The sequence below is a fragment of the Brachyistius frenatus genome, unplaced genomic scaffold (genome assembly GCF_029030835.1).
Source record: "Brachyistius frenatus isolate BFR_SWC_R1_liver_20210118 unplaced genomic scaffold, ASM2903083v1 Contig_8, whole genome shotgun sequence".
Classification (NCBI taxonomy): domain Eukaryota; kingdom Metazoa; phylum Chordata; class Actinopteri; family Embiotocidae; genus Brachyistius; species Brachyistius frenatus.
In genome coordinates, this window is record NW_027210607.1 from 6,989,761 (window position 1) to 7,016,577 (window position 26,817).

The 26,817-nt window shown below is 41.0% G+C and overlaps 1 protein-coding gene across 4 annotated transcripts; it reads left to right on the forward strand.

Annotated features, from left to right (window-relative positions):
- The first annotated feature begins 57 nt into the window (after positions 1-57).
- On the forward strand, positions 58-26,800 carry LOC138616099 (CSC1-like protein 2). 4 transcript variants are annotated; one of them, XM_069690146.1, is made up of 25 exons: positions 58-422; positions 8,187-8,408; positions 8,642-8,721; positions 11,121-11,162; positions 12,325-12,415; positions 12,521-12,558; positions 12,962-13,104; positions 14,063-14,114; positions 14,234-14,342; positions 14,439-14,509; positions 15,050-15,130; positions 15,252-15,375; positions 18,452-18,585; positions 18,708-18,845; positions 19,088-19,241; positions 19,398-19,504; positions 19,632-19,718; positions 19,822-19,887; positions 20,533-20,695; positions 21,416-21,521; positions 21,715-21,882; positions 22,027-22,142; positions 22,265-22,339; positions 23,486-23,627; positions 25,954-26,800. In XM_069690146.1, the coding sequence occupies exons 2-25, from the start codon at positions 8,211-8,213 to the stop codon at positions 26,061-26,063; spliced, it is 2,595 nt and encodes an 864-aa protein (XP_069546247.1). In that variant the 5' UTR covers positions 58-422; positions 8,187-8,210; the 3' UTR covers positions 26,064-26,800. The 4 variants fall into 4 exon arrangements, with proteins under 4 accessions (XP_069546247.1, XP_069546248.1, XP_069546250.1 ...); XM_069690147.1 differs by having other exon boundaries at positions 11,124-11,162; XM_069690149.1 differs by having other exon boundaries at positions 23,486-26,043.
- Positions 26,801-26,817: the final 17 nt, after the last annotated feature.

The following is a 26,817-nucleotide window of genomic DNA, read 5'->3' on the forward strand; positions in this document are numbered from 1 at the left end:
TAGACACGTGACCGCTCCTCGTACGTACGGACGACGCCACATCCACACTCCTCTCTGTGTGGTCTGGTTCTGTCTACGTCACGCCGTCGGACTGGTCAGGTTTAGTTGTCCGACCGGCTGACGAGACGCGAGCTCAGCGGCTCACAGTACGAACAGCTGGCTGGACAGTTGGGACCAGCTTCGCTCCGTCCGGTTCTCTTCGGTGTCGTCAGCCGACATCGGTCGGATTTAAAAAAACAAAACAAAACAACAACCTCCGACAGCTGCTAGAAAAACCAAAAACCTCCACCTGTTATTCGCTACGGCGCGCGCGCGCGCGGAGAGGGTGGGGGTGGGGGGGGGCTAAGTTAGCTAACAGTTCACTGCTAGCTCACGTTTAGCAGTTTGTGACAGTTTCTGCCTCTGCTGCGTATCAATTCAAGGTAAGTTGGTTTTACTCTCTTTTTTATTTTTAAAAATCTTTTTTTTTTTTTTTTTAACTCGGTTCGTATTTCACGACAAAAACACGTTACGTCAGTGGCAACACGCTCGTCGTCAGACACTTCGCTGGTAAACTTAATGGATGCTGTCAACAATAAACATCCCGTTTACTCACGACCAGCTCACCTGTAATGTCAGCCGGCTTAATAGTACCATTAATAATACATTACACAAGTTATTGGTCGCACTCTCCTGTTCGTGATCGTGTAGATCAAACAGGATATTTCTCAAATCATCCCGACAACTGTTTGAGCCTCTTTATTGCAGATTTACTGAGATTGCTTGTGCAAAGACGTCAAGGACACGAGAAGAGATGTGGGACAATGCAGCTATAGTTTAAAAGTCTGCCTGATGGGCTGTGGGGTCGAGGGCAGTGGGTTGTTTTTTTTAGATGCCTTAAGATAACCAGAGGAAGATCACCAATCCCTGACATCCCCTGTTATCTCCCGGGTGTCTGACCATTGTTGTGTTGGGGGGAGGTTCAGTTCAGTAACAGGTTAAGCTGTCGTGGATTTACTGACGTGTGTTCATCACGGGCTGATGACCAGATAGATAATGCCCTCTAAGTGTTTGCTTGTGCGCAGCCTATAAAGGGATAAACACAGTCTCTATGTTTTGTTTAGGAGCCACACAGTGGAACAATTACATTGCCTTTACTAACTTTTTTTTTTTTTTTCCATATGAATCATGTTCTCACATTTTACTGTGCTGAAAGCCAGCGGACCATTTTTTATTCTTTTTCTTTTCTTTTTTTTTTGTCATTTGTTGCTTCTAAAAATGAGAAACGACAACGATAGAAGCACATCTCCGTCCGAATGTAAAGTGATCCCTTGATATTGCATGCAGCTGCCCGGTCTTGCATTAATAATGACGGGGAAAGAATCTAACACTAAACCCAGCATTCACGAGACTACCACCACGCAACCATATCTGGTGTTACTAAGCATTACGACAACAATTCATCAATTAGTATGTTATTACTGGACTACCGTAATGCACTTTTTTTTTACTGGCTTACCAAAGAAAACAACAGAGAAACTTCAGCTCATCCAAAACTGTGCAGCTCGAGTATTAACCAGAACCAAGAGGAGAGATCACATCAGTCCAGTTCTGGCTGCTCTGCACCGGCTGCCTGTGAGACACGGGACTGACTTGAAGGTCCTCCTCCTCACATACAAAGCTCTTAATGGGCTCGGACCGAGTTGCATCTCTAACTCTGGTTACTTATGAGCCTTCAAGAACACTGGGATGATCTGCTGCTGGTTTATTGGAGGTTAGTAGCAACAGCCGAAAGAAAATTGGGGATTCAGCTTTTGTCAGCTACGCTCCAAAGCTGCGGAACAAACTACCTGTTAGATATCAGCTCAGTTAATACTTTCAAAAGAAAGCTCAAAACACATCTCTTTACATCAGCCTTTAATTAGCTACTCTTGAAGCTACCTTACACCTGCCATGCACTTGAACTACTGCGCCTTGAAATGCATATTGCTCAATTTTATATTTTCCTCTTGGGAAAGGGAGGCTGTGGCTCAGACGGTAAAGTGGGTTGAACACTAATCAGAAGGTTGGTGGTTCGATCCCCAGCTCCTCCTGTCCACATGCCCAAGTGTCCTTGAGCAAGACACTGAACCCTAAGTTTCTCCCGATGGTGAACCATCAGTGTGTGAATGTGCTCCTGATGGCAGCACCTTGCATGGTGATCTGTCTCATTAGTGTGTGAATGGGAAAACCATGTTAAAGCGCTTTGAGACCGAAAGGTGATAAAACTATACAAGTACAGACCATTTACTTGTATTCCTTTTTATCTGTTTATGTATTTTATCAGTTTTATCTAATTTCTTTCTCTGAGCTTTCTCTGAGCTACATTTCTTGTGTGAAAGGTGCTCTACAAATATAGTTTATTATTATTATAATTATTATAATTATTATAATTATTATAATAAACTTTACTCAGGTTAGGCTTCCCTTTGCAATCAAAAGATACGCACACAGAAAACTAAATTAGAGTAGTTTGATTACTTTTACAGAGATAATGTAGTTCATTGGACTCATCAACAGTAAGACTCTACAGTACGTTGTACTGTGCAGTAGTCTTTATCGCGTCCCGTCAACATGAAGGGGTTCTCCATCTAATGCTATTGTCACGGTATTGTATGCACAGATGTCTTTCACCAGGGGAGGAGATTTTATTTGAACTTCAACACTTAACACTTTCCTCTCAACCTTTTATATATATATATATATATATATATACTGTGCGGTCTTAGTTTTACACAATTCTCTGACGTGATTATGAAACCATACTCTGACCTCATCAAAATCGGAGCTAATCAAAGCTCAGGCGCTGAGCAGCTGCGAATGATTTACAGGCCAATATCTACGAGGCTAATATGTGCACGTCTGCATTATCACCCGTCAGCATTGTTGGAGGAGTCGTGCCAAGTTTGATATGGTTTTGAAACAGAATGCATACGCTTTGAAATATATAGCAGGTTTTTTTACTTCACAAGTTGAACACGGATCTTATAGTGGATTCAAAACAGTCTTTAAATACAGTATTAATACTTTGAACAGTTGTATGTGGGAATGTGTTGTCTGTAGGCCAGGTGCTTTTGGCACCTTTCTTATCAGGCGTGTAATAATTCTTTGTTCCTTGTATTGTATTCACGTTGCTGATAAGCGTATCACCGACCCTTCAAAGGGTGATGATCAAAAGCGTGATCAGGGTGACGCACACTTTTAACTATTTATCTCCTAGTTGTTTTTGTTTTTGGTGACACATTCGAACACTAAGTGGCTGGTGAAGTGGGACTTTTTTTTTCCTTTGCTTTATGTTTCCTGCATTGGTCGTTTTCTACTACACTTATCTGACCAACAATCATAAAGTAATGCATGAACGAGTTGAAGAAACCAGTTTGGTTTTAGTGGGAATGCAGGTGAGTGTTCCTGGACAGCTGCTAACCGAGTTCCTTATCCACCATTTTTAAATGTTGAACGAAACCTGTTCAAGTACTTAACTCACGATGACTAAAGGAGTAATGACTCGCACAGACGGAAAACAATGTGGCTGTAAATGAAGAAGGGCATGAATGTGTGTGATAACGATAAATACAAGCTTTGCATCAGTACTATTAGCATCTAGTGAGCATGCAGCTGCATTCAAGCCACTGTATTGTATGACTTTATGTATTTATAATTTGTCCTGGTAGATGTTTTGCTCAGATATAGTTTATCTGAATATATTATCCCTGACAATTAGCCCAACAACATTGTTTTGCCTGCAGCAAACAGCAGACTCTCTCTGTAGTGGTTCAAATGGACAAAGCATAGGATTTTCTTTCCTACTACCTTCATCCCCTTCATGTTTATTTGTATTTTGAGAAAGTGTGCTAGACTATTGGTACCATGGCAACTAGCATCAGGTGGAAAGGTGGCACAGTATTTATGTGCCACTGAGTCATGCTGTAACCACACAATGACACAGCTGTTAACATTTTTCAAGACAGTCAAATGATGATGAATTAAAATCAACATTAGTATTTGTCTGCAACGTTTGCTTCTACTCTGATGTCATACAAAAATGTATGTCTTTGGAGAATAATTATAGAATTTAAATTGATAGAAGTTTTTTTTTTTTTTAAAGATGCATAAAGCACTCGCCGTTTTCATCACAAACATTTGATTAATATGTCATGTCATGCTGCCTTAGTTTTATATTTATGTTGTACTTATTCAGAATTTAAGAAATATTACATTTCTAGCCAGCAGATGCTCATTAGAAATCTCAACAGAAAAATAAACAGCAGCAACTTTGGGTTCAATGTGAGGATATATTTTGTCCTAAGTACAGTTTGTTGATGTCATTCGCTATTTAAATTGAGAACTTTTGCCCAAACTGTACCTTGATTGCTGTCACGAGTTTTGGTCCAACATCACATATATTTGTTCCTGTTTTCTTTCAATCATGTGCGTGTGGACATGTTGTTAGGTGTACTTCCCTTTGTGTGCCAAATCCCAGAGCATGATTTTCAAACTCTTTAAGCCTTGTAGTAACAGTCAACAACTGTTAATCAACTGACCGAGCATCGGGTAGTTGCTGCCTACAAAGCAGGGGAAAGCTACAAAATGATGTCAAAGCCCTTTCAGCCCGTAAGTCCCATTGTATGAAACTCCTTACATAAATGATGGCTCAGGGAAACTGTGGATGTCAGGACAAGATAAGGATGACAACAAAAAAAACATTCACATAACACTGCAGCACATCTGCCTCCTATATCTGTAGCTGACATCAGGGCTGTAGACAGAATAAGTACAACTTGAGCCCTTTTTTTTCCTCCATGTTTGAAGACAAAAGGGAGCATCAATTGATAGAAAAGACGTTGAGCATGTGGATGGAAATATTCTGCTCTGGTGTTGTGTGGCACGGACAGAGGGAAGAATGGATTCCACTAAATGTTTATGTATATAAAGGGCGACGTGACAGCCACCTGAAACTAAAGCCAAAGTATCTCGACAGCTGCCTGCCGGATGGGCACAGTATAGATAATAAACCGCGCCCCCTTTCACGTCAGCGGATGGAACATTGGCCAAACAAATCTCAAAGTACATCTCAAATATAAATATTTTATTACTATTTTAGTACTTCTTATCACATTGATTTTTCTGTTACATTTTTAAGTAGTTATATGATGCTATAAAAAGGGGGTGTGATTAACAGCTGCTCTGAGTCAAGTAGTCATGGAGGCATAGGTTTATGGGCGGGACTTCAATACTACTCTTTCAATTCCCCTCGATCACTAGTGTGGAGGCTCTGCTTCCCAATGACATAACTAGCGCAAAATGGCAGCATGTCAGAGATATTTTGGCTTCACTTTTGTACAGTGGGAGGAAGTGGAGACGCGTCGTCCTTCATCATATACCGTCCATGCCGTAAACATGGATGTAAATAAAACATGATTTTAAATACTCTTTAAAAATCTGCTTTGCAAATGTGCTACGATGAAGGAAATGCACTCAAAATTGTGACTCTTCAGTGATGCCTGTAACGCATTTTAGTGAGAAGTACTGAACGAAAACATAACTTTATTCGCTGGCCAGAAAACCCCACAAAACACTTTCAAACACAGACGTGGCCAAGAAAACAAATTCACAGCAACGTTTAAGACACAACTTGTGAATACGATGTCAAGAACAATTTTATGCAGTTCTGGAAGAAAAACCACCTTAAAAAACTTGGAGTGTTCACGTTTTGTGTCATAGAGCTGTCGGCTCTACGATAAGTCAATACAGGCCTCGAAAAGATGGTACACTTTTATTGCATTACAACTGCATTGTCAAATAATCTTTATTTTTAAAGCCGTGTACAAACGTATTTGTCGCCATATGCCCGTTGACTTTTATGTTTAAATTTCTAACGTTAGATGTTTGAATTTAACATCTGACTCAACTCATGGCCGGTCATGTCCAGTCTTACAGACTGTTTTAATTGTATTCAAACAAATTCAAATTATACAACAACAAAATAATAAAGTTCCCTTTGTTGACTCGGCCGCAGTATTTGGCTGTGTAACAAGCTTGTGGTAAATTGTGTGATGCTATATACCTCAAGTACTGTCTGCCTAACCAAATATTTTGCTTGAACATTAAATTCTGTGATTCCTGAATCCTAAAATTCATAAAAAGATGCTCCATTCAATTTAAAAATTGACTGCATCACTCGACGCACAGTACTAGTTTTGGCATTTCCAGGACACTGACGCAAACCATGCATCAAAAATGTGAGCTTACTGTACCCCGAGTAACATCTTAGGTCTTAGGTGTTTTTGAGGTCCTTTCAAGATGGTGTTGGCGTTGAATGTTAAACAGTCTCGACTGTTGCAACGGGTTGGAGATGTGCAGCCGTCTTGTTGAAGGCACAGGGGGGTATGTTGTGTCCTCCTTGGGTTGAGACCGGCCCATTTGAACCCTGTGGTCTCTATCGGCTTATTGTTCAGCTCTGGCTGCGTCCCTCTCCAGTGATGTCACAGCATTCCAGGGAGCGGATAAATGAGTTAGTGTTAGGGCAGATGAGCAGCATTGTGGATGCTGCTGATAATAGTGGGTAGAAGGGCACAAATGTAGCAGTGCAACTGTGAAAACGCACTCGCCGGCTCTCACTACAACACCTACGTGCCTTCTCCAAGGCCTTCGGACCGTCTGTGTGAAATATTCAACCTCGTAAATGTTATAAATGTGGATCAGCAAAGGTGCATTTGTTTGGGATGGAGGAGGTACTTTTGTTTCAAGATCGCGAACATGTAAAATTGGATCCTTTCTGTCTGTAGTTTAGTCAGTAATGACGCTCTTGTGTTTTGGACCTGCAGGGATACTGTATAAGATGTTGGGTCTTTCCAAAGCTTATGTTGATGCGTCATCAGATGACTTCAGGTATTGTTTGGATGACTAATGTTTTATCAAGACAATCCTTTTGCACTGCCCCTTATATTTGCTACCAAGTTTATGTAGTCATTTACGTGTAGTCTCTTACCAAGAGCATCCCTGTCAGGACGTGTTAGTGTTGTGAAGTCTGGAATAAGTTTTGGAGATAACAGTATGCATCACGTTTTATTTTTGCGCCAGCTCGGGGGAAAAGTTGTTTTTCTGGGATTATTTTACAACCAGTCTGAATCCTAAAGGTTGGAGTGAAATGCTGAGATCATGAGGGGTCTTGTTCTTTTGTTTGGATCAGGAAGTTAAGAGGATCCATTTTTCATATGACTTCTCACATTTTATCTCTGTTGTCCATCATAAGCCTTTAAGCAGCTTGTTTTGTAAACTCCTTGTTCTTCTGAAATGTATCAAAGAGTGTAAAGTAACAGAATATAAAGTTAGCCCGCGGGAGGCTTAGACCAGCAGGCCACATCTGTTAAAGAGCGACTAAATGCCCTTGGTGGGCCTGTATATATGTATATATCTGGGCCGAGCACCTGTGATTGGTTAGTACTGCGTGGGAAGGTTAAGGTTATGGTTAGGCACCAGTTGGTTGAAAGTAAAACAACCAAACACAGCAGTGTAGAGTTTGGAGTGACTAGAGGCCCAGCAAGGGCATTTAGTTTCTCCCACATCTGTAAAGCCTGACTTCTAAAGTCAGCTGTTCCTAAACCTGCATTAAGACTCAGTGAATCAAGAATTTACTTTTAAGTTGGCTGCAAACAAGTCTCCAGTGTGCTTTCTGTCCTGTTGTGTCTACTGAAATAAGAAGTTTGTACAGATCATCTGTACTTTAACCCCCAAATGTTCAGAGTATAAATTTTCCGCAACCTCTGCTGTTTTCCGAAAATTTAGTACAAAGTTGGCTTTGTGTCATTGACAGACTTGTAATGACCATAAACAAGGAACAGAAAGTGTACAGTTTAAAAAAAAGCTTGTTTCAGTTGTCAAGCATGTGGTCAGAAGTAGCAGACGGACATGTGACTAATGATAAGACAGAAATGAGAGCCTCGGTATAAAGGGGAGCGACAATTCATTCTGCATTGGGTTTTATGAAACAACCTCTCGAGGTCGTCTTCTTTTCCATATCTGTGAACGTACCGAGTACATGGACACGTAGGTGCTCTTCACAGGTGGTCTGCGATGCACAAAGACACCCAGTGGGACCAGTATAGCTAGAATGCAGTGGTAATAATCCAGTTAACGTAGTGTTGTAAAAATGTGTGTCTTCTTCACAGGTTGTCAACATGCTGCAGTGAGTGATGCACCGAGTGTTGATATTTATGATGGCCGTCTGGTGGGCGCAAGGATGCTCCGATTCAGACAGCTGCCCGACGCCGGTGCCCAACTCCACCTCCAGGGACTACTGTTACTCGGCCCGAATTCGCACCACAGTGCTCCAGGGTTTGCCTTTCGGTGGCGTGCCAACCGTCCTGGCCCTGGACTTCATGTGCTTCTTGGTGAGTCCTTCCGTCAGTCTTATGACCACGTTTTACATTCGCTAATCGGGAAGTGCAAGCCCTTCAGCGTTGTGTTGTCTGCGCAACTCTGAGGTCAAATACTTCCAGGAAGGTGTTTTTTTTAAATGATGAATAACTTGAAGCAGTTATGCAACTTTTGCTCAGTTGGTCTTTATAATGTCAATAAGGGCCTTGGAGGTCTTGACAAACTGTGTTTATTTTGTACCTTTTAGGGGCTGCTGGTCGTGTTCTCCTTCTTGAGAAAAGTGGCGTGGGACTACGGGCGTCTCGCTCTGGTGACTGACGCCGACAGGTAATTCGAACACGCTGCCCTTCCAGACGGGACCAATCTGCCGACACGGCTTTCTGACTAAATCACAGCAAGCAATAATACTACAACCAACGTGCACTGAATGATGATAGTGGTTAATGGTTACTGTTTGATCGATACCCTTCACCAGAGTTAACTGTTTGACACGAATCCCGAGGGGTCCGAACCTAAATTACCTTCCAATACTATTATATTAATGTTTTACACAGCGTTATCATAAATGTCACTCCGTTTTTGGTAGTTTGTGTTAACTTCAACTTTACTCCCTCTGGTATAGTTTGCAATCTGTTGTGAAATGAAAAAGAATTCATCTTGCAAAAAAACCCGATTTGACATCTTGATTATCGTTCTTTGTATGATTTTAGGCCTCGTTAAATACAGTTACAGAAGATATAAGCATGCAATCTTTTCCAGGGTTTAGACAGTATTCTTATAGAGGCAGTTTAGGCAACAAGTCAGAAACCGGCTGGATGTAATTGTTGAAATCGTTTCCATTCATCTGGATGAAACTAACAGAAAGGTCAGATTTTCGGTTGAAACACGTTCAACAGTGCTTTGGTTGATAACATAACTTGTTTGTTTACAAAAGAGCACCACGGGCTACATGCTCATTTGAAGTTGAAGAGGTATATTCACTTTAGTCCTAAATAAATCAGATAAAGGTTAGTTATGCTTCTAAACTGTCATTTATTTATGAATAATTAACTTGATATTTATTGTGTAACATTTACACTGCCATGTTATGCTCCACATATATCAACACGGATACTGGCAGTTGTATGTACCTCAATGTGCTACGTTATGATAACAAATACAAATATATAAATAAGACAAATGTGACTTTAAATGATAAACAGTCACAGACGAGAGTCGGTACGGAGTCAGTAAAAGCAGACGGATGAACTGCTGCTGAGGTTTGAACTCGCGTTGTCACAACAGGCTTGTTTGTTAGCGTGGCTGCTCGTGCTAGCAGCTTGGGACTTTGCCAGACTTTGACTTTCTGAATATACGAAGAGATGGTAACGCTACCTTTCAAAATGGTGGAAAAGGTATGTTATATGTTCCATTTGTGGCCACCAGTTCAGAAACCTCCAACACACTGATGCTGTTTGACCTTTCTTTGACACAATATTCTCCTCTTGAGGGGACGTCAGAGTCAACCCAAATAGATTATTTGTCTATTTCCAACTTGTGTGTATTTTTTTTTCTTCCTTTTTTTTTTAGTAGCCTAATAGGGTGATTGTCGCTGACATAAATGCTGATTGAAAATGATTGACCCGTTTATCGCCCAGCCGTATTGCTAACCTGCGTTACTGACGGAGAATTTAGCATTCTTGTTCTGAGGGTTGGGCTTTTTTTTTTTTTTTTTTTTCCTGACAGAAGCAGGCATCAGAAGGATGGTACTCCAGACAGGAAGTCAGCGTTAGCAGTTTTCTTTTTAACGGCAACAATGCAGTCTGACATTGTCATGCTTTGCCACTTAATATGTGGTTCGTTCACGTTGAAATAGTGAGGCCGGTTCGCTGCCTAAGATAGAGGAAGAATAAACAAATAAAAGGAATTATGACAATTTAAGTACGTCCTTCAAACCATTTTTACACCTCTTTAATGAATGTAAGCCTTATGGACTGTAGTTTCCTACTACTATATGATATGCTGCCAGATGTATTGGGATGATTTGAGACCGATTGAATAATGAGAATAGTCGTGAAAGCAGCCAAAGAGACGCCTCTCAACAAGCACTGTTCCTTTTAAACTGCTACGCCAGGAGGTGAAAAAAAAGACTCTCTGACTGTGAACCCTGGAAACTACATGAGACAGTGCTCCATTACTTACATCCTCCTGCTGTGTTTGTGGGATGTTGCAGCTCCAGTATTTTTGCAGCTGCATGTGAGAAGAGAATTGGGTTGCAGCATGGTGGGTGGATGGGAGGGGGTGGCAGCATGGGACACTTTTGTAACAGACAGGATATGGAGTTTGTTGTGCCATGACACTGTGCTGACTTGAGATCACCGTCTTAGAAATTCTTTTAACTTTTGAAAGGTGGATGTAACTGTACAATGAAACTTAGACGATCAAAAATGGGTTTAACATTTACTGTTTCTATTTTTACAGCCACATCAGCCATGAAACTCAGCTAAAGTAAATCAAGTGATTACGCTCCTGCAGACTATAAATGTATTTATTTGGCTGGATAATATATATATACCAGGATGAACAGAGCCCTTCATTGGTATGCTTGTGGTGTAATATGCTTCCCTAGATTTTCTCTGAACCGGCAGCCTTTTTGGCCAACAGGGCCATTTCCTTTTAACTAAGCTCAATGGCTTTGTTTTGCTTCTTTCTTTTTTTTTTTTTTTTTTTTTTTTCCTTCTCATCAGAAGAATGGATCAACGGTACAGTCGTCTGGATGATCGGGAATAGTATGTTATCTCTCCATATCATCGACTCACCGCCTTTTTTCTTCTCTCCTGTCCGTTTCCTGTAGTTAACCTAACTCATAACTCTTGTCCTCTCTGCCAAGGCCGCCGTGGGTTTCAGCCTGTTTTTCCCTCTCGACGGTTTAGTGTTTGGTTTTTTTTCCTCTTCCAGGCATTTCCCAGTGCCAGGCTCCTCCTAATTCTTCTCCTTCTCCTTGTCATTCTTGTACTTCTGCTGTTGGGTGTCCCTGTCCTCTCTCACCGACCTAATCAGATCTGTGTGTGCTAATCTGTGTATTGACCTCTTTATGAAGCCTGGACTTCTCCTGTGTGAGCGAGTCGCATGAGCCACACAGGCAGGATGTGTACAGTGAGAGGTAATTCTTCCCTGATCTATGGTTGTTCGTAGACAGACACCTAACATGGTGCACCTCCAGTATATCCTGTCGACTAGAGCCGAGATGAGTCATTACTTTTGGTTGCAGGAATGTAGGAGAGCCAGCCCGACAATTACAACCTCAGGCTCTCTCCTCATTCCATTAGAGATCTCTTAGAGCCCTGGATAACGTCATCCTTTCATGTAGTATTGAACCAATGTGGAAATCCAGCAGAGTCCGGGTCCTCTTCATATTTCCCAGTTATGTATACATTTTCCCCGCCAGGGGAGTGAAATCAAATTTGAATGCAGTAAATAGTACAGTCTGTTCTGTCCAAGAGAAGCTGAGGCTCTGCTGGACAAAGCTCCTGATCATCACTGTGTTTCTGTTGTCTCCTCTGTGAATGCTCCTTTTCTGTAGCTTCGCTTTCTATTGTGTTATTGCAACTTTTCCTCGGACAGTGACGGTGTACTCAACATGTTTAAAGTAGGCTCTTAACTCCTAACGCTGTTTGAAATGTGGCTGCAGAGATTGTTCCTGTGGTTTACTGGTTTACCAGCCTAAATCCTGTGTGTGCGGTCCACACAGTGTAAACAGCAGTGAATCTCTTCAGCTCATTTCAGGGCGGGTGTTTGTGTTTGTGTGTTTCGTGTTGTTACCTTTTCCATACTGAAGGTAAACCCACTGTCCTGAGACATAGAGAACTAACATCCTCTCATTGTGTGGTGATGTTGGCGAGTTATATAACATCATGCAAATGCTCCGTGTTGTGTTTGTTCTGCTCGCAGTGTGGCCTCTGCCATGACATCAGAGACACCTGATCGCTACGAGCGCCTCACCTCGGTTTCCAGCTCTGTGGACATTGAATCGAGAGACACAGTAAGTAGGAACATTTTTGCTGTAGGATGAAATATTAGGACATTTTGTATTTGCATGTAGAGACTAGTTACCACACCTTCAGTCCTGTGCTCTCTTCTTTTATAGGGATTCTGCTCCTGGCTAACTGCGATCTTCCGCATCAAGTGAGTCAGCCTCCTCTGTGGTGTAACGCTAGCCGAGTTCACATCAACCCTAATATTCTGGTTGAAACTTGTTTCACAAAAATAATACGAACATCAGGATCAGAGCCTATCAGAGGCAGAATGTGGGTGTGAAAAAAAATTAGGTGAATGCAACATGCAAACATGTAAAACATGTAACGTTTGATCACCACCTCACATAGCTGTTCCGACCAATGCGATGCTGCACGTCAAGAGCAGATGTTATTAGATCCCATCCCATGTAAACGGTTGACTTGCAATCTTCAGTCAGAATAAAAAAAAAGCATGCATGTGACTGCAACTCCTGATCAAACTGGACATGTCATTTTTCTCTGTTGTGAATGAGTCTCCAGTGTTTGACTTAGTTGCTGTGTTTTTTCTGAAGGGATGAGGAGATAAGGGATAAGTGTGGTGAGGATGCAGTGCATTACTTGTCCTTTCAACGCCACATCATTGGCCTGCTGGTAGTGGTGGGAGTTCTCTCCGTCGGCATCATCCTTCCCGTTAACTTCTCCGGAAACCTACTCGGTGAGCTGATTGGAATTTACCATGAGATGATCCTATTAAATGTATTTGTCAGCCAGTGTTTGATCTGGTGATGCTCCCTGTTCAGTATTATGTTTACAGGTTTAGTTTTTATTTTTGTCCTTCCATTATCTGTCTTTTTTAAAAATTATTATTATTTCTTTGACTAAACTTGCCCTCCTGTGAACTGTACATAAACCTTTGAAATATTCTTGTGCATGTAGACCCCCAAAAACTTTTTTTTTTTTTTTACAGGACTCTATAAACTTTATAAACCACAGTGCCATGCTTTTCTTCTCTAAAATAATAGCATACAGTGTTAATATGTTGTCAGATTTGTCGTCTGATAGTACATGTACAAAAATTCCAATCCAGGTTTTTTTACTTCCATGTTGCTGCAGACTAACGCTGTGAGCTACCAGTCACAAACCATGTTACTTCTTTCGTGTTAAGGATATGTATTGCCTACATTGTTTTGACTCATTTCTATTTTTACGCTGTGTGAGCTGCAAGTTAGCAGGACTACTGAGCAATGAGCGAGTCAGAGAAGTTTTGAGGATGTCCTGAGCAATGAATTAGATACCATTAACTAGCATTGCGCTTATATTTAGTTTTGTTAAAATGATTAGTGGAGAAACAGCCGTTGCCTTCATGACAGTAATAATATAATATAATATAATATAATATAATATAATATAATATAATATAATATAATATAATATAATATAAATTACCTGTCTGCAAAATGTTTTCTTCCTCTCTTTGTGACATTGATTTGCTCTCAGCTTTATGGAAGCATACTGTGCATTTTGTGTTGTTAATAGGAAAGTACTCTTTTACGGTTCTACCAATTTAAACCATGGTCCATGTTCCCAGCTGTATTTGGTGCATTGTAAGTTCGTGGCAGCCTTTCAAACAAGTGATTGTCTTGCTTCTTTCTTTCTTTTTTTTTTTTATACAGAAAACAATGCTTATAGTTTTGGGAGAACCACTATAGCAAATCTGGATGCGGCGTGAGTAATTCTTCTACTCTCCCTTTATGTATCCTAAACTGTACTTTAAAGACTTTGAATACTTCAGTCCACACTTTCTAATGCTACAACGGAGTCCTTCTTGCTCTTTATTTCTCCAGTAATACACTACTGTGGCTGCACACTACCTTTGCATTTCTCTACCTGTTACTGACGGTTTACAGCATGAGACGGCACACGTCCAAGATGCACTACAAGGAGGATGACCTGGTGGGTAGTACGGTTCAGAAAATGGCTGTTTAACACATTTTCCACTCGTTTAAGTCTGTTTGTTGTAATTATTTTTGTCTTTTCATTTCCATGTAGGTGAAACGCACTTTATTTGTTAATGGAATCTCCAAATACGCAGAGGAGACTGAGATAAAGCAACACTTTGAGTAGGTGTCCCTCTGGGTCTTTTTCACTGATGTCCCAGCTCTCGCAATGATTGTAATCTGTCTGCTTGTATAAGTGGTCCCCTGCTCTGTCGACGTAGCAGTAAACTGTGCAGTAACTGTATTACGGCGTGCCTGTTCCTGTTAAAACAGCTGTCTTGTCCTGGTACTTATGGCTGGGATCAGACAATGGCAGGCCTATATGTGTAATTGTCCATAATAGAAGCCAGATGAGCAGAATTAAGAAAGTCATGTGTGTAGATGGTTTAAGATTAAGGAGTGGAGGTCTGGCTCAACTCCAACTTGGCCAAAGAGTATTAACCAAAATCTTATATTTGCCCCTGCACTGCTAAACGGTCTCCACACTGGAGTACAATCCACAGAAAATAGTAATGATAAATGACAAAAGGATTTTGTCTTTCAATTGTTATTGCAGTCTGTGCCTGTAAGAATGATATTGTCAGGAGTAATTTGTGTCTTCTTCTTCTTTTTTTTGACCTTCTCCGGTCATTTATTGTCTCCCTCTCTGCACTTCTTTCACAGGCACGCATATGAAAACTGTGTTGTGCTGGAAGCTCGTATCTGTTACAATGTGGCAAGACTGATGCATCTCGACTCTGAAAGGTAACAACCATGAGAGGGTTTGTGTTTGCCCTTTTTGTAGCATTTCTCCATGAGCTGTTTTTTTTTACCGTGAAATAGTCCTTTTTTTTCCCGTCTGACACAGCTGATGTTTTGTATGCAGGAAGAAGACCGAGCGCAGCAAGAAATTCTTTGTTGACCTGGCAACCAAGGAGCATATCACCACCATGATCAACCCAAAGCCCTGTGGACACCTTTGCTGTTGTGTCATTAAAGGCTGCGAACAGGTCAGTGACAGGTCGTAACTTTATCTGTAAACAATATGCTGCTCATGCGTGTTTACAAGCTGACACTTGAAGCATTATGAGGCAAAGATAGAAAAGCAAAGCAGGAAAAACATTCATTTCAAACAAGGTAATGTGCCGTACTGCTTGAATAGCTGCCAAACGGACATAGTTTACATAAGGAGTAAATTACATTGATACGTAACATCCTCATGCTGATTGTGCTTATTGTTACTGTTATGGCCGTGACTCCATTCATGTTTTATGAGTCATAGCGGAATCTTGTGACATGGTAAGTAGTTGAATGAGGAAAACGGATTAGTGTAAATATGATGGAAATTTTAGCATTCTTTTTGATAAAACCAATTTGACCATAACCTTCCTATTAGTTAAACAGGCCACCACAGTTTCATGTGTTGTATGCTTATAGTGTTGTACATTTTTGCCTTAACTTGATTCGATTTTATTTGGTTTATTAATGGAGTACCATTGTTCAAATATTTGAAAGAAAGACCAGAGCCGATCTTAAAGATGGGCGTCGGGGCAGATGAAGGCATTTTTTTCACTGATCAATATCGGCTATACTGAGCTACAGTATTCCTGATTTCCAATTTTTTTGCATGTCTGTCACACTTAAATGTTTCAGATCATCAAACAAATTTAAATATTAGTCAAAGATAACACAAGTAAACACAAAATGCAGTTTTTAAATGAAGGTTTTTATTATTAAGAGAGAAACAAAATCCAAACCCACCTGGCCCTGTGTGAAAAAGTGTTTGCCCCCTCCTATTAAAACATAACTTAACTGTGGTTTATCACCCGAGTTCAATTTCTCTCGCCACACCCAGGCCTGATTACTGCCACACCTGTTCTCAATCAAGAAATCACTTAAATAGGACCTGCCTGACAAAGTGAAGTCGACCAAAAGATCCTCAAAAGCTAGACATCATGCCGAGATCCAAAGAAATTCAGGAACAAATGAGAAAAAGTAATTGAGATCCATCAGTCTGGAAAAGGTTATAAAGCCATTTCTAAAGCTTTGGGACTCCAGCGAACCACAGTGAGAGCCATTATCCACAAATGGAGAAAACATGGAACAGCGGTGAACCTTCCCGGGAGTGGCCGGCCGACCAAAATTACCCCAGGAGCGCAGCGAAGACTCATCCGAGAGGTCACAAAAGACCCCACGACAACATCCGAAGAACTGCAGGCCTCACTTGCCTCAGTTAAGGTCAGTGTTCATGACTCCACCATAAGAAAGAGACTCGGCAAAAATGGCCCGCATGGCAGAGTTCCAAGACGAAAACCACCGCTGAGCAAAAAGAACATTAAGGCTCGTCTCATTTTTGCCAGAAAACATCTTGATGATCCCCAAGACTTTTGGGAAAATACTCTGTGGACTGACGAGACAAAAGTTGAACTTTTTGGAAGGTGTGTGTCCCGTTACATCTGGCGTAAAAGTAACACCGCATTTCAGAAAAAGAACATCATACCAACAGTAAAATATGGTGGTGGTAGTGTGATGGTCTGGGGCTGTTTTGCTGCTTCAGGACCTGGAAGACTCGCTGTGATAAATGGAACCATGAATTCTACCATCTACCAAAAAATCCTGAAGGAGAACGTCCGGCCGTCTGTTCGTGACCTCAAGCTGAAGCGAACTTGAGTTCTGCAGCAGGACAATGATCCAAAACACACCAGCAAGTCCACCTCTGAATGGCTGAAGAAAAACAAAATGAAGACTTTGGAGTGGCCTCGTCAAAGTCCTGACCTGAATCCTATTGAGATGCTGTGGCGTGACCTTAAAAAGGCGGTTGGTGCTGGAAAACCCTCCAATGTGGCTGAATTAAAACAACTCTGTAAAGACGAGTGGGACAAAATTCCTCCACAGCTGTAAAAGACTCATTGCAAGTTATCGCAAACACTTGATTGCAGTTGTTGCTGCTAAGGGTGGCCCAACCAGTTATTAGGTTTAGGGGGCAAACACTTTTTCACACAGGGCCATGTGGGTTTGAATTTTTTTTCTCCCTTAATAATAAAAACCTTCATTTAAAAACGGCATTTTGTGTTTACTTGTTGTCTTTGACTAATATTTAAATTTGTTTGATGATCTGAAACATTTAAGTGTGACAGACATGCAAAAAAATAAGAAATCAGGAAGGGAGCAAACACTTTTTCACACCACTGTATATTTAGCCCAATACTTTTGTTTTGCCTCAACTGTCTCATGGGTGTCATAAACGGAGAGTGCAAATTGTGACGGGATGCAGAAGTGAACTCTGGCATGTGACACGTGTAAACACAATGTGTGCAGCATGGAAATAATTCAAAACCAAAAGTAAAAGCAGTACAACAGCCACTTGTAATGTCTGCAACGGGAGCATTTTGTGAGACGACAGTAACAGAGCTGCGTTCAATACTTCTAATTTGATACAGCGCCAACAAAATAAACCCTCAGTGAAATACAGTGAGTTCACTCAGGTAACTGGGACAAAGTAATTGGGATTTTTATTGGTTGCGATTATGAGTGTTACATTTAAGTTATTACAGCAATTTGAAGTGGAGTTATGATTATAGTATTCATCTTGAGTATGTTACTACTACAGAGCTGCTCTAAGTGAAATTGATAAGAGCTGTTAGTAAAGAAATTTTTTAGTTTGGCTGTTCTTGTGGAACAGCTTGAATGCAGGCTTTTCTTTATGCTTTACAGATCAGTTGCCAAGTACATACATTAGATTCATTTGAATAATTTTAATGAACTTGACGTGTGCAAGGGAAAATGCAAGTATCGGATCAGGATTAGATATTAAATGACTCGTATCAGAATCGGGTTGAAAAAAATCTTGATAAGGATATCCCTACCTTCTACTTTACAGTTGGTATTTGGGTTTCACATCGTCTAACTTTTGATTACTCTTTGTTTTTAAAGATTGTAAGTTGTCTTTACAAGTACACATAATTGTAAAGCTGATAACTAAATGAAGTCAATGCTTGACCGTTATTAATTAATCACAGAAAAAATAAAAGTTATAAAATAAAACCATCAGAAACGTCCTAGACTGTTTTATTATGTCCTTCATAGGAAGAAGCAGTGAGCTACTACACCAAACTGGAGTCCCAATTAAAAGATGACTACAGGAAGGAGAAAGAGAAGGTCAACAGGAAACCTTTGGGGATGGCTTTTGTCACCTTCCAGAACGAGTCCATAACCGCCATGTATGTACATTCACACACGGTACAATAAGTGAGCCTGTGCCTGTGAGATTTGGTGTTTTTGAACTGATTGTACTGCTCTTTCTCCAATGTAATATCTGCTCCCTGTTTGAATGGCTGTCCAGAATTTTAAAGGACTTTAATGCCTGCAAGTGTCAGGGCTGCCACTGTCGCCGCGAGCTCAAGAACTCCCAGTTCAGCTCCAAGCTGTGCACACACAACTGGACGGTCAGCTACGCCCCCGATCCACAAAACGTCTACTGGTAAGAACACATTCAAGTCACATATTGAAAACACTGGTTACATTTTGGCAGAATAAAAGTACTACAAACACAGAATTGCTCATTTGTAAAGTTGTTTTTAACGTCCATTTTGAAAAGACTCTCTCGCTCCAGATGCTGAAGTGGATTTTGAGCTGCAGTATCAGTTTACTGGCCAGCTGTGTCCAGAACTGCGGGTCATCGCACTGTGTCGGTCTAACCGCTGCATAACCTTTATCCCACAGGGAGCATCTGTCAGTGGGAGGATTCTCCTGGTGGCTCCGCTGCTTGATCATCAACTGTATCCTCTTCCTCCTCCTCTTCTTCCTCACCACCCCGGCCATCATCATATCCACCATGGACAAGTTTAATGTTACCAAACCAGTGGAGTACTTAAACGTGAGTCTGTTGTCATCAGTCTAATAGTATTCAGCAGTAAAAGTACAAATTGTAAGCACACCCAGTTCAAGCATCTTTATTATTCACCGTACTGAAACGGTTGGGAACATGGAAAGTTTTACACAAACATGCTCTTGTCTCTGATCTGTCCTCCAGAATCCAATCATCACCCAGTTCTTCCCCACCCTCCTTCTGTGGTCTTTCTCCGCCTTACTTCCTACCATTGTTTACTACTCTGCCTTCTTCGAAGCCCACTGGACCCGGTATGATTTACATTTTCTGCAGGTTCAGTCTATAGCCATGTTGTCTTCATTCCCATTTGAAGTTTCACAGATTTGAACTGTTGCAAAAGTTTTACAGTGTGTGTAAATATTTTGTTTTGTCCCACAGGTCAGGAGAGAACAGGACCACAATGCATAAATGCTACACTTTTTTGATTTTTATGGTCCTGTTGCTGCCCTCCCTAGGACTCAGCAGGTATTGCACGGTTTTTATTTCTGCCCGTCAATACAATCCATTCATTCATTTTTGTCAGCCTAAATATGTAAACTGATTTCTTTCTTTCCTTGCGTTTGTGCAGTTTGGATGTTTTCTTCCGGTGGGTTTTTGACAAAAGGTTCTTGGCAGATGCTAAAGTCAGATTTGAGTAAGTATCATCCTTTTATGGAAGTTTCGCTGTGAACCTGTGTCACTCCGAACAGAGCAGATCGAGATGAAATCAGGGTTTTCCCTACCACTAGGTGCAGCCGCCAAGCTTTTTAGGGCAGAACCAAAGCTGAGTCATCTTGGAGAACATCCAATTAACTAAGGCACTTTTCCCAGATTGAATGGTTGTATTTGTTCCCCAGTGGACTTTACTAGTAAGTTTAGTCTTTAGGCTTTGTAGTTGTTGTTTTGTTTATGATCTGCTATAGATTTTCAAAATTTTTGGAAAACTTTAGACAAATATGGTGGTAATAATAATGGTCAAAAATTATGTGACGATGCATATTTATAACATAACAACACCCAAAAAAAAAAAAAAACAACTAGTACCCAAGTCTTCCACCATATTCAGGAAAACACTGGCAATATTTAGGTTTCAAATACACAATGTAAACAGTAAGCAACAAATTGTTGGTACTATAAATGCATTTTGAAAAATGGTTATTTAATACTTCTTTCAATCACGTAGCAAAACCCCAAACAAGGTCTCGCATGTTTAATTAGAATTAAAATGGCTTTTTCGCCTGGCAAAGTCCAGTGTGAGTCTGACTTCAGTCTTTAGTGATACCGGCCTGTTTCTTGGTAGGTGTGTGTTCCTCCCTGACAACGGAGCCTTCTTTGTGAACTACGTGATTGCGTCTGCATTCATTGGTAACGCCATGGACCTGCTGAGGATCCCCGGCTTACTGATGTACATGATCCGCCTCTGCCTGGCTCGCTCTGCAGCTGAGCGCAGGAACGTGAAAAGGGTTAGTGTGTGTGTGTGTGTGTGTGTGTGTGTGTGTGTGTGTGTGTGTGTGTGTGTGTGTGTGTGTGTGTGTGTGTGTGTGTGTGTGTGTGTGTGTGTGTGTGTGTGTGTGTGTGTGTGTGTGTGTGTGTGTGCGTGCTTGGGTCCAAATTAAATATATTGCTTGGTATGATTGATCCTATACTTGAACATCTTTTCCATAACATAGTGGGAAATGAATTGTTTCGGTGGCCACAGGAGAGTAGATACCGCACATTATGTGCTCATGCATGCATTACTGCTCTGATCTTAGGCTGGAAAAATCTGTTCATTTGGAGGAGTACTGAAATAAGATCATGAACAGATTTATAAATTGAAGGACAATTTGTTTAATACTACAATAATCATTCAAGTTGTTTATTAAATCTTAATATCAAGTAATTGCTGCCACATCTCATATTTGAGGTTTGAATCGTTTATGTGGTTCGTCGTGGTAACTGTCCCTGCTACCGTGTAGTCACGACTCTCACACCTGCATGTGTCCTGGCAAAGTCAAATAATGGAAACTACTTAATGTGACCAGCATTTGTCCACCTATCAACATCTAACAACATCTCTTTGGGCTCTGGTAACTTGTTTTCAGTGTTAGACATTATTTATCAAATTTTATTGGTAAACGAATAATCCAAAAAATAATCTACTTTATATCAACGATTAAAACTTTTGCATTTTGTCTCCGTAGCACCAAGCCTATGAGTTCCAGTTTGGGGCAGCTTATGCCTGGATGATGTGCGTCTTCACTGTGGTTATGACCTACAGCATCACCTGTCCAATCATCGTCCCTTTTGGTGAGTCCGTCCGTCCGTCCCCCTCCCCCCCAGTGGGTGGCTGCTGTTTCACATTCAGATAGTGTGCTTGATTAAATTAGCACAGGAGATACATGTAGACAGCAGGCAGCAAACAGTGGTCCTGTTTGTGGTTCAGAGGCTTATCAGCAAGCCTAATTGGATTACTTCCACTGATTGTCTGTTCCCTGTGCAGGGCTGATGTACATGCTACTGAAACACCTCGCAGACAGGTACAACATGTACTACGCCTACCTGCCGTCCAAACTGGACAAGAAGATCCACTCTGGAGCCGTCAACCAAGTGGTGGCGGCTCCGATTCTCTGTCTCTTCTGGCTTCTGTTCTTCTCCACTGTTCGCTCTGGTAAGAAGAGGACTCCATCTGCTGGCCACTACTGTCATTACATATGCCCAAATGGATTTATAGTGTATCAACCACTTTGTTTCTAAAACATGACCAAGTCCAAGTGCCTGATAAACAAATATTCCTCCACTTTCTCTCCCGCAGGGTTCTCAGCTGCAACATCCATGTTTACATTTGTGGTTTTGATCATCACAATCATCATTTGCCTCTCTCACGTCTGCTTCGGACATTTTAAATATCTCAGTGCTCACAACTACAAGGTTACAAGACCGTCATTTTTTTCCTCTATATTACTGATTTTTATTTACAAATTCTTCGTATCAGTATTTCAGACCAGCACTGTGTTCGGCTGCTTATGTCGAATACGTGTTTTCTGTTCCAGATCGACTCCCAGGAGGTGGACGGATTGGAGAACGGACGTCGTAGAGTGAGCACCTCTGCTGCCAACAAGGCAGCGGTATGTATTCAGTCATTTTTAATATCAACAAATGCCTCATGGTCAAACAGAGTTGTTTTTTTACATTCATGGACCCTTTGCTGAGGAGAAACTGGGTCACGCACTTCTAGTTTTTTTTACAAAATGACTTGTTTTATCCAAACCTGAAACCTGAGTTTTGTTAGTGTGTAAAGAGCAAAGTCCATCAGACTTTGTTTACAGGTTGAATATGGAAGATTAGGAAGGCCTTCCCCACAGCAGCCTGTAAAACTGACATCACAACTTCTTGACTAAGAAACTTCTAAATAGTTTAAATACATATCAAGACTGAAACGGAAATATATAATTAATACACATACAAGTGTTTTAACGATGATGCACAACACAACTTGGCTCTATAATAAAACAGTTAAACTTCGGACGAAACCTGGGAAGGAAAAATGTGCCTTCAAGAACACGAAACAAATTCTACTGAGAGCAAAATCAAGAAAGTATTAATCAGGCTAGAGGACGCTAAAGAAAGAGATAGAGGTGGTTTTATTTTTACCTTGAGATGGTACAACATCAGAAAATCTATTACATATTTTAAACGGTCATAGATTTATGCCAATAATTTAGCATATTGCAGCAATATCACGTTATGTACATTACATATAATACATGATTTAGTTTGTCGTGGTAAAAAATGTGTACGCTTAGTTTGTCAACAGTGACAATAGAAGTGATAACCTTGGTCTTCTGTTTACTGCTAAAGTTAAAGTAAAATGGATGTGCTCATATTCATTATCTAAAAAAACTGTTATAAAGCAAACTGTTGTTTGCTGTTCATGGAAGGCTGCTGCTGTCTTTTGGCTTCACAAAGACATCAGTATGCTACGTGTTTCTTACGATCCTCGGGTTTAAGTGTTTTTGTTGTTACAGTTCAAATGTTAAAATCCAGAGTTCAAATATTGACTGAACTCTCATCTGTAGTTGCTCTTCAATGTCTCCTTTGTACAAAAAGGTCTTCGGCATTCTTGTCGTGTAACAACAGGTTTCAGCAGAAAGTAAACTATCCAACGCGCAGGACATGTTAGAAACCTTTTGTTGGAAGAAAACCCTCTTCTGAAACATGCAGTGGGTATTCAACTTGAACTTCTTTTTTTTATTTCATGTTCTCTCCCACAGCAAATGTACATTGCTCAGGTACTCCAAGACCCAAATTCAGAGGAGGGGGGTTCAGGCAGCGGCGAGGACGACGGCCAGGGGTCCTCGCAGGACGAGGAAATAATCAATGTTGAAAACGGCCTGAATGAGGACTTCCAGTCTGGTGAGGACAGCCTCATTGAAAATGAGGTGCGGCACTGATACTACCTGGAACAGGAAAAAAAAAAAAAAAAAACTAAGTTTAACTTGAGGAGTGCACTGAATATGTGAATTAAACGAGGAACTGAACCAACAGTTCTCCAAAGCATCGCAACCTCCGTCGAGGGACTTTACACTAACACAAGCACACTGTCTACTAAGGACTAAACGGATTGTCAGACTCTTGCATTTCCTTCATTGGATCTCACCAAACTACATCTTCTGTGTACCTGCAGAGGGAATCTACTCTGACATTTAATGACAGCAGTATCCCTCCACCCCGACTAAGTTGCGGCACACCCCAAATAACTGCAAATGGACGAATGAAAGAAGACATTAATGCACAAATGAACAATTATTTTTGCCTTGTCTTGTAAGGGGTGAGACTCTGTCTGTATTTCTTTAACATTGTTGCACTTGAATCAGAGGACCTGAAAGCTTGAGCTTCACTAAGGTACTGCAGTACGGCATGCGAGTTCAAAGGGTTGAGGAATTTTCCCATAATCCTTTGCCAGTATCTCTAAAGTCTGCATTAGATGCTTCCCCTAAATACGCAGCTTATGAGAGACGAGAGGAGTTTCCATGCCGACAGATAGCCCGGTCTGTGCAGATGTGACGGTCTCAAATGGTTCCTCCGATTCCATAAAAGCCTTTACAAGAAAACAAAAACGGAACAAAATTTGCTACTAACACTCCGGGAAGCTTTGACACTGTACAGCTGCAAACCTCTGGATTTGTAAAATAGCCTCCTTTTTTTTTTTTTTTTGGACGTGGTATTTATTTGTAGGCATGTAATTTTCAATGCTATCCAGCTTAATGAACCCTGAAACTGTGGAAGAACATGATTCATATCATGGCACTACACTGATTATGATTAGCGTTCAGTCTCTGAGCCTTTGTTGGGACTGCTGCGACTGCTGCTGCCCCCTGTAGGGATAAATGAGGACTGCAGGCCACAAGCCTGAAGATCCTTTTGTGTTGCTCAGAAAGGCCTTCTTTGGTTTTCCTGCGTCACTTTCAGATGACACTCATACTGACTAGTTATGTTTCTGTCGTTCTCATGTAAATCTTTTTATTAATATGTTTACGTCTCTGCGTAGAGAATTAAAATTAGATTTCAGTTTAGTTTTTTTTTTTTTTTTTTTTTTTAAATGATGTAATTGATATTTTATCACTCAGCCCTCTATAAGGCCCTCTTCAATGTTGACATTTATGTAGACACTTCCTCACGTAGGTAGCATGATGTAAAGTCCAGAGGTCATTGAGCATTGTTTCAGTTTCCCATTTGCCAGTACACAAAATCGACTTGTGGATTGTTTAACCCGGATTAAGCATTTTTGGTGACGACAAATAAAATCATGTCTGCTCAAGAGAGTAGAGCAGTTACAGTGGATGAGGTCCAGATCTAGTAGTTCTGATGTAACTACGTTTAACCCCCGAGGCTGTACATTCCGTGTCAAGTACTAAAACCTCAGAAGTTGAGCATGAAACGCGCAGATTGAATGTTGAAGGTATACCTGATCTGCCTCAGCCGTGCGAAGCAGCGTCTTTTCGACTTGCACCACTGGAGGATACCGTGTCAGTGTGACGTTTTGCCTCGCCTAGGCGTGAAAGTTACACGCACGTCTGACCAGGGTTGAAGAAGGGGGTAGTGTGATGGAAATCCTGTGTCTAAGATCAGTTGACAAAGTACAGAAGCTTTAAGGTCAGAGTAGGGAGGCAAACACGGGACTTTTCCCCCAACAGACCACGGTTACAGTCCATGAGAAAGCAATGTGGATTCTTTAAAGAAATCTTTTCCAAACTCTAATCAAGTATTCGTACCTGAACCCAATCATGTGATTTTTGGTAGCTAAACCGGACATGCGTTACTTTTCACGTAGAGTACTGACACGGTATCCTGCAGTGGACTGATGGGTGTATTACACGCTTTGGTGTAATACTTCATTGAAAATACACACTTCAACAAAAGAATGACCAAGTAACAGATTATAATGAGGAATGTAGTGCCCACACAGAGGACCTCACTCAGGATTTATCTAGTTTCTTGTTTCTTTAACTCTATTTCTTCCTTTGTCAAGAAGACCACACTATGAGCTTGCCCCATTAAACAAAGATTATTTTTGGTACAGCGGGGCAAAGTCCTACTACTGTCTGTCACTGGACCAGTTATATTCATTGGATCACATTATGTGGTATGTACAGTATAATACAAAATGTATTATCCAGCTGCTTCGAGAACCGTTGTGGGAAATGTGCACTAATCTTGCTTTCACTTGTATGATTGACAGAGAAGGGCACGCCCCCCCGTTGGTGTGATGACGACAATGGTGAACTGTTTCCATATACTTCGTCCATCGGTATATCAGCTCCACATGTTCGTATGCCGTCGCGGTACTAACAAGAGAATTGTTTGACACCATTGAGTCTGGGAGCTCTTCTAGTCATGATAAGATATGATTTTATTTTTTATACCTCTTAATTTTTATACCTCTTGAGATATCTTGGAATCTCTGAATGTGTCCCGTCGAACAGACACACACACACACACACACACACACACACACACACGTGCACACGCACACACACGCACACACACACACACACACACACACACACACACACACACACACACACACACACACACACACACACACACACACACACACTGTCCAGCCCTGAGGGAGATGGGTTTAAATCTCAGCTTGTCTAACAGCTCCTGTTTTTAAAGCGCTGAATGTAGATTAATTCCATGACTTTTGATGAGACAAAAGTGGCCTCAGTAAATAGTGTGATCGCTGTATTTAAACAGCTTCAAAAGGTTCACTTGCTAATTGAACATTATTTTATACTGTCACAAAATGTACTGGTGTCCAGTCCGTTGTCCCGATGTTATGGCTTTTCATTTGAGTAAAGATCTGTCAGTCTGACGGTTGCAATAATTTCTATTAGTCTTTTGCTAATTCCAAGTCTCTGTGATGATTTGTTTTATTTTAGATTATTTTCATAAGATCTGCATAGACGAGCAGACTCCCCACAAAAACAATCCAATTATTTCCAAACAGCCCCGCTATAATAGAAGTTCTCAGCTTGTTGCTATCATGTACTCAGAACGGGCAGTAAAATGTCTCAAACCTCTACGCAACTACAATGTG

Bases quoted from the DNA above. Each gene is read 5' to 3' on its own strand.
- LOC138616099 (XM_069690146.1), top strand. From the start codon at position 8,211: ATGCACCGAGTGTTGATATTTATGATGGCCGTCTGGTGGGCGCAAGGA. The intron at 11,163-12,324 runs GTATGTTATCTC...TTCTGCTCGCAG, and splicing joins CGTCTGGATGATCGGGAATA to TGTGGCCTCTGCCATGACAT. The intron at 14,510-15,049 runs GTAGGTGTCCCT...CTTCTTTCACAG, and splicing joins GAGATAAAGCAACACTTTGA to GCACGCATATGAAAACTGTG.